Genomic DNA, 8,441 nt, shown 5'->3' with positions numbered 1-8,441 from the left:
CTAACTATAATCTGCTTGCTCTGAGATTACTGAGTCAATGACAGCTTTAGCATCTCCTTCGAAGTGGACGTGCTCCAGGCCCAGCTCGCGGCATAATTGCACAGCCAAAAGAAAAGCCTGCGCCTCAGCTGCTGCCGGGACCAAACTCCCCTTCTGGACCTCGCACCTTGCTGCCACCATGTTGCCCTGTGAATCTCTAATCACCACGCCCAGCCCCATCCAGCCCGACTTCCTGTCCAAAGCAGCATCCCAATTAGCTTTTACCCATCCCTGCAAAGGAGCAGACCAACGTACTCCAGCCGGTTCCACACTGAGAGGCATACTCTGTTCTCCCCGAGCCTGGGCCAAATTAAATTCCTGAATAGCCAACTCAGTTTTTTCCATGAGAAGTTTAGGGTGTGAGAATAAACCCCCATGAACCAACTCATTTCTCCGCAGCCAAATTCTACGTGCCAGACCCACAAATTGGCACAGCACCTCCTGAGAACAACTCTCAAACAGGGACGTTACCACCTGCAGAAATTCTGGCCCTGCAAAATAGCTCTTTTGAAAAATTTTGTGCCCCATAGCCCACACGTCCATAGCCGACGCGCATTGCCACAAAATATGGAAACCCGTCTCAACTTCAAGACCACAAACCGGGCATAGAGGGTCTGAAATTATCTTTCTCTTGTATAGATTTTCCCGCGTCAGGAGGATATTGTGACATGCCTTCCACAGAAAATTTTTCTCCACCTGGGGCACCGGCAGTTTCCATAATCTCTTCCAAACTGCACCCCCTATATTTGGAGTAGAGCTTGAGGCCATGGCAGAAACTTCCCTCTCCTGTTGCAGATGATATGCACTCTTAACCGAAAATATCCCATTCTTTGTACCCCTCCAAATAAGCAAATCCACTTGGTTAGTGCAGCTGGTGGGGATCTCCAGAATCTTTACTATCTCCTCTTTGGAAAAAAGAGCTTCACTATCTCCACTTTGGAAAAAAGAGCTTCTAAAGGAGGCCTATTCCATCCCTTAGTATTAGCATCAATTAATTCACTAACCTTCGCATCCAGATTTAGTAACGAAGGTGGTGAACTAATCTTGCAAGTAGTAGGTATCGGGACCCATCTATCCTTCCAGATATTTATTTTACAGCCATTACCCACCCTCCAAATCAAACCTTCATTGAGGAGTTCACAAGAGCTCTGAATGCTTCTCCATGCAAAGGAAGGCCTCCGTCCAATCTTCGCCTCCAAAATAGAACAATCCGGATAATATTTGGCGTTCATTATTTTTGCAACCAAACTATCCGGTTGATTCCATAGCCTCCAACTTTGCTTGGCCAAGAGAGCCTTATTGAAACAAATAAAATCCCGGAATCCCATTCCACCATGTTCTTTTGACCAACCCAGCCGCCCCTAACTCATCCAGTTTACCCGACTATCATTCTCTTTATGGCCCCACCAAAACTTACGCATTTGTGAATTTATCTCCCTGCAGAGAGCACGAGGAAGAAGAAAAACACTCATGCAGTAAGTTGGTAAGGCCTGAATAACTGCTTTCAGGAGAACTTCTTTACCTGCCTGTGATAGGAATTTCAGCTTCCAATCCTGAAGCCTTTTCCATACACGATCAGTAATCCTCTTAAAAGCAGCCATCCGAGATTTCCCAACTAAAGCAGGGAGTCCCAAATAAGTATCATACCTTTGGGTATCTGGGAGGCTGGAGGCTTCCAGAATTGCTCTCTTAGCCACTCGTGATGTATTCCAGCTGAAGAAGAGCGATGTTTTGTTGTTGTTGAGTCTCTGTCCCAAATCCTCTTCATATGCTCGAAGTACACTAGTGAGATGGTCCCATTGCGGAAGATTAGCCTTACAAAAGAGGAGGCTATCATCCGCAAAAAATAAATGGCTTATGCGAGGTCCCCTCCGGGAGGTGGCAACCCCCGTTAATGCTCCCTCTTCATTTGCCTGTGACAACATAGCACTCAGGGCCTCTGCACAGAGAATAAACAGATAGGGGGAAATGGGATCCCCTTGTCGCAATCCCCTCTGTGGTTTTATCCGTCCGCATGGCCTCCCATTGACAACAACAGCATATTGCACAGTTGTAACACACATCATAATTAAATTGATCCACCGTAAATCAAACCCCAGCCTCCGCATAACGGCTTCAAGGAAACCCCATTCCATTCTGTCGTAAGCCTTGCTCATGTCGAGCTTTATGGCCATAAATCCTTGCTTACCCTTCATACGTGTGTGCATGGTATGGAGTGTCTCATACGCCGCCAGTACATTATCAGTAATTAATCTCCCTGGGATAAAGGCGCTTTGGGCCGGAGATATTACATGCGGCAAAATCTTCTTTAGTCTATTTGCTAGCATCTTGGAAATTAACTTGTATATCACATTGTAGAGACTTATGGGGCGATAGTCTGAGACACTAGAGGGATTTTTTAATTTCGGGATTAGGACAATATGTGTGAAGTTAAGAAATTCAGGCATACTCCCAGACTGTAATGATTCAAGAATGGCATTACAAATATCCTTCCCCACAATATGCCAATTTTTCTGGAAAAATTCTGCTGGAAACCCATCTGGGCCCGGTGCTTTTAAAGGGGCCATATTTGAAAGAGCAAATAATACCTCTTCCTCTGTGAATGGCTGCAATAGTGATCTGTTCATCTCCTCAGTGACCCAACAATTCAAGGGCCTTAGACAATGCATTGTGTTCCCTGTACTGTCAGATGTAAACAAATCAGTAAAATAATTGATAAAAGCCGATTGTACCTCAACCTCTGCAGTACACAGCCGTTCTTCTGCATCTTTTATGACATAAATGGTGTTTGATTTCCGTCGAGCATTTGCACAGGCATGATAAAATTTTGTGTTCCGATCCACATGTCGCATCCAATCTATTTTAGCTCTCTGCTTCCAGTGAATATCAGATTTTTCCAGCAACAGCTCCAGCTCCTTTTTTGCAGCTTTTGTTTCTTCACCCACCCCGTGTTCTTCACGCCCTTGGAGGACTTGGAGCCTTTTTTGTAAACTGTTGATTTTACCTTGTACAGAATCGTTACAGCCCTTCTACCATGCTACAAAATCTCGTTTACACCGTAACATATTAGCCTGAATCTCCCACCAAATCGGGCTAGGTGTCTGAGGAGAAACCCAAGCCTTTTTTAATACATCAGCGTACCCCTCCTCACTGCGCCAGGCCGCTTCATAACGAAATCTCCTTAGTCCCATCCCATTCCTTCTTATTCCTTTCAAGCACAGCATCAAGGGAGTATGGTCAGAGCAGACCGTATTTTCTACCATCACCTCCACCTCCGGAAATAAATCGCGCCAAATGAGATTTGCCACACCCCTGTCCAACCTCTCCTTAGTAAATTCGTGATTATCCCGACAATTGCTCCAAGTGTATTTTGGGCCCCGAAACCCAAGGTCTGAGAGTCCACAATTTTCTAGCACTTGACGAAACCCGAACATTTGTCGTTGTGCTCGTTCTCCACCACCCCATTTTTCCGAGCTTGTAACTATCTCGTTAAAATCTCCAATACACACCCATGGGGCTGGGTTCAAAGTTGAAAGGTGTTGGAGTAGAGCCCATGACTCACTTCGTTTTGCTACCTCGGGGTGTCCGTAGAAACCAGTGAATTTCCATGGTACCCCATCGTCCGAAATTTTAACAACACCGTTAATGTGGCGTTGACTAAAATTCTGGATGGTAACATTAACATCCTCACCCCATAATAAAGCCATACCACCGCTCTTACCCACGCTTTCAACCACAAACATACTTGCAAACTCGAGCTTACACCGGATGCTTTCCATTTTCTCCTTTCGTAACTTGGTTTCCATTAAGAAAACCATAATGGGCTGCTTTTGCTTTACCAAGCGGCAAAGCTCTCTAACTGTCCGAAGGTTCCCAAGCCCTCGGCAGTTCCAACTAATTATCTTCATTGCGGTCGGCGGGGCTGCACCACAGCCACCGCCATTCCCGATCCAGTTTTCTTCCCTGCATTGATACTCGGCTTCCCACTTTTTGGTACAGAACCCATATTTTCTCCTGCATCTTGGTCATTCCTTGACCCCTCTGTTTGATAAGAAGAGTCAAGGTATGTCTCCAGCTCTCCACGACTTCTTTTCTTGCATGGGCCCAACAGCTTCTCAGGACTAGCCTTCATTAGAGTTGCGTCAGCTTTAACTCCTAGGCCTTTCTCCTCCATGGTACGCTCCACCTCTGAAATTCGAGGCCCCATATATTCACTTGGGCTCATGGAATTTTCTACGCGGCCCATTTGATCCCCATTTTGTCGCCTCGAACTAACCTGCAGACCATTCATAGCTGTATTCGTAAAATCACGCCTCCCTGCATTAAAACTGCCACGTAAATTTTCCATGCTAGCGTTCCTGCAATCTCGCTCCCCATGAAATCCCGTATCTAATGATCCACCAGATTCTCCATTTGAAAATTCCGTTACTTTTTGTTTCTTCCCATAATCATCGGCAGCAATCTTCCCATAATTTCATCATTCAAAAACATTCCATATTTGGCCGTATGTGACCGCGGTTTCCACGCTTTCGGTGTTTCGCCGTCACCGGCAGCGGTTCTACCACCTTCTCCCTCGGGTCATCATGGCATTGGCTTCTTTTCTCCCTTCGATTCTGCTGACCTTCACCTCGTGTATGATAGGCTTCACTTGGTACTGGTCCATGTTTCTTCTCCTGGTAATCCCTGGAATGGATCTTCTCCTGCTTGCGAGTAGGAGATGCCGCCCTGAGCCATGGACCATACTCAGTCCCATTCTTCTGATGGAGCCCACTTCTCTTTGAACACCCAAGCTTTCCATGGCAAATCACTCCGCATTGGAAACAGAATTTGGGCAGGCACTCATATTGGAACGTGATCAAGGTTGCTCTTCCTTCAATATTTATTTTCCTGCCCCTGGGGAGCGGCTTTTTTAGGTCCAAGCAGATCTTGACTCTGAGAAATTTTCCCCATCCAATCCCTTCTGCATCCGCATCCACCGCTTCCACCTTCCCCACTGTGGCCCCAATCTTGCTTCCAATCTCCACGTTCATGCAGGCCAGAGGTAGATTGATCATCCTCACCCAGAACGCCGCCTTATCAAAATTGAACTGAGATGGCGGGGTGATACCATCAAAGTCCTCAAGGATGAAGAGATTAGTTTCGAACACCCACGGCCGTCCAGCCAGAACTCTCTCTTTATCTCCCAAGTCTGAGAAGTCTATCAAAAAGAAATTTTCACCAAGGACTTTGAAAGTAAAAGTACCCGAAAGTTTCCACCACTCCATTAAAGTGGATCGAATTGTCTCTCGACTCACCAATCGGTCCGAAATCAATTTCCCCAGAACGCAGGCTTTTCCCCGAGCAACCCTGTCTTGTAATTCGGCATTCTTGATGTTCACCTCAATTTCTTCCTCCTCTGTTAGCGAGAAATTTTCCCACAAATTCGCCAATTCATCCGCCATGAGAGACAATCTATTCGAAATTGCCACAAAGTAATCAATCCTTTCACAGGGTATTCCCTGGAAAAACAGTTCCTTCTCCTCTAGGCTTAACTAGAGAGAAAACTCCACTCGCCGTAAGGTATTAATACATGTATTAACCGCTTCAATTTACTTTAAGGACCAATTCACTACTTAATAAATATGAAAACGTGAAGAGAAGAAAAAAAAATGATTTGTATTATTTGTTTTCTTATTGGATTTGGACATTAATAATACTTAATTTATTGAATAATTTATATATGGAAAACTCTTGAAATATAATTAAGTGCCCTTAATTACTCAAATTTAATGATCAATTTTTTAAGTAAAAACTGGTTCACTCTTAAAAAACCAGTTCAAAAAGTATGCCTTATAAAACCGGTTGTCTTTTTTAAAAAATGGTTTACGTGACATGTCGCAATATTAATGCATTTCTGAGAGGGTTTCGGATATATATATATATATATATATATATATATATATATATATGATAAGGAAAAAGTCCACATACCCCCTTCAAACTACCATCCAATTGACAATGTCGCACCAAACTTTTAATTACGACAATGTCCCTCCCAATGTCCTCCTCAAGGTTAGCAAAAAGATAAAAATGCCCTTATAATTTCTCAATACGACGAAAATACCCCTATGAATTCAAAAAAAAAAAAAAAAAAATTTAAAAATGAAATGTTTAATTTTTTTTAAAACGGAAATTTTTATTTAAAAAACTATTTTTTTTTTTAAATTAGGTTTTAAAAAACGAAAATTTTTATTGTTTTGAACGAAAATTTTTAATTTTTTAAAAGCTGAAATTTAAAAAAATTATAAAACCAAAAAAAAAAAAAAAACGAAAGTTTTTAGTTTTTATTAAAAAAAAAAATCATTTTTAAATTTTTTTTTCTTATAAAAAGGATATACATATTAATTTGGCCACCCCTTGGATTTTATATTTTCTTTTTTAGTTTTAGGTTTTTCTAAAAGTTTTTGTATTTTTTGTTTTTATTTTACTAATTAGGGTAGTTTCATCATAGAGGACATTGACAATGTTTTAGTAGTTTGGGAGGGACATTATCAATTATGTGGTAGTTTGAGAGGGGTATGTGGACTTGACCCTGAATATAATGGATTCAATCTCATCATCAATAGCTTCCTTTCGGAATATGAAATCCCTAGCTTTTCATTGCCTCTTCAAAAGTAGAAGGTTTATTTTCCAAGTTGTAAACAAATACCAAATTCATGCAATATCATGTTAGAACTACTTTCTATAAAGTAAGTAAAAAAATCACGACCAAAACTCTTTTTTCTTATTCTTTGGGATTTTCTAATTTCAAAATCCTCTTCATTTCAAAAATAGAGTTTTCTAAAGAATTTTCATTGTTAGAAGCACTTGCTTCAAAAGAACTTAAATTTTTTAACAGAAAAGGATTCAAAAAACTCATCATTTATTGAATTTGAGGCATGCATAATCACTAAAAACACATTTAGTTGTTATTGGTCCTAATTTAGACTTCTTAAGGTCACTTAGCATAACATAAGCTAGACACCCCCCACAAATTAAAATAACTCAAGTTCGGCTTACATTTAAAACATAACTCATAAGGTGACATATGATTCTTTTTAGAAGGTATTATATTCAAAATGTGGGTAGCTGAAAAAATGGTTTCGTCCTAAAAATCATCAGGCAAACGTGAATGATCAAGCATAACATTAACCATATCTATTAATGTTCTATTTTTCCTTTCAGTTACGCTATTTTGTTGTGGTGTATAAGGTATAGTGTGTTGACATACAATACCATTATAAAAAATTGTCAAAATGTTTGTTAAAATATTTTACTCCTTTATCACTTCTTAATGTTTTAGTTTTGCGATCAAATAGATTTTCCACTTCTGCTTTATAAACCTTAAACTTATCCAAAGCTTCATCTTGAATTCTAAGCAAATAAATGTAGACATATTTTGACAAATCATTTATAAAAGTGATAAAGTATCGTTCACCTCATCTTGTTCATTTACCATTTAAATCATAAACATCATAATGAATTAATTCAAGAGATTTTGAGGAAGATCTATTAACATTTGGAAATCATTTCTAATTAACTTACTTTTAACACAATTTCACACTTGTTTCTATCATCATGTAAATTAGATGGCAACAAACCTAATTTAACCATGTGTTGAACTTAATCATAATTAATATAACTTAGAGCATGTTTATGATTGCTTTGGGAAATAGAGTTTTTAAAACTAGAATAAGCTTTTTAGGAAAACAAAACTTCATTTTTAAGCTTTTTCCAAAAATGCATTTTGATATTTTTTAAAACAAAAAAGTTAAATAAGTACTTTCTGAGTTTTTTAACCAAACTGACCTGTTTTTTGTTTGGTACAACTTTTTTATGTATTAAAAGTACTTTTTAAAACTCCTTAATGCAATTACAAATAGGCTTTTAATCTCACATGCCATATTAGATTGGTTTCATCAGTAATTCTTTGACAATTGACAGCTTTTTTCAAAGGTCATGTCGAGACGGGCTTTGCACGAGATAAGACATAAACTTTATGTGACTTTGCATTATGTCTCCCGTCTCCGTTATGATGGGGTTTGAATGAGAGAAGGCCGAGACTTCTCTATAGTTCTGCATCATGTCTCCATCGTGACGTGCTTTGAATAGGAGAAGGCCGAGATTTTTCTGTGACCTAATGTCACATTCCCATCAAGACAGGTTTTGAAGAGAACATCCATAAACCACCCAAACACTCCTTAAGTGATAAAAGTAATTACATGTAGGGCTTGTTTGGTTTGCGTAATAGACCCTTGGAATGGAATAACTATTCCTATGGAATATCCATTATTTTGTTTGGTATTCCTACGAATGGTTATTCCGTGAGAATCACTAATTCCTTACACACAATAATAGCCATTCCTCTAAAAAATTAGAGGAAT

General features: G+C 39.9%; 1 protein-coding gene across 1 annotated transcript; it reads right to left on the bottom strand.

The window, feature by feature from the left end:
* LOC132165008 (uncharacterized) lies at positions 1-3,947 on the bottom strand. The gene is made up of 4 exons (XM_059575522.1): positions 3,181-3,947; positions 1,419-3,030; positions 1,044-1,334; positions 1-1,002 (listed from the first exon to the last, which is right to left on the bottom strand). The coding sequence occupies exons 1-4, from the start codon at positions 3,945-3,947 to the stop codon at positions 1-3; spliced, it is 3,672 nt and encodes a 1,223-aa protein (XP_059431505.1).
* Between the last annotated feature and the right edge of the window lie 4,494 nt (positions 3,948-8,441).

Source organism: Corylus avellana, chromosome ca11, assembly GCF_901000735.1.
Source record: "Corylus avellana chromosome ca11, CavTom2PMs-1.0".
Taxonomy (NCBI): Eukaryota; Viridiplantae; Streptophyta; class Magnoliopsida; order Fagales; family Betulaceae; genus Corylus; species Corylus avellana.
This window is presented reverse-complemented; position numbering and strand designations above follow the sequence as displayed.

Excerpts from the sequence above, each read along its gene's own strand:
- LOC132165008 (XM_059575522.1), bottom strand. The coding sequence starts at position 3,947 with ATGAAGATAATTAGTTGGAACTGCCGAGGGCTTGGGAACCTTCGGACA. Across the intron at positions 3,031-3,180 it reads GCCTGGCGCAGTGAGGAGGG|TTTACAAAAAAGGCTCCAAG; the intron begins GTACGCTGATGT and ends TAAAATCAACAG. Across the intron at positions 1,003-1,043 it reads TACTAAATCTGGATGCGAAG|GCCTCCTTTAGAAGCTCTTT; the intron begins GTTAGTGAATTA and ends GGGATGGAATAG.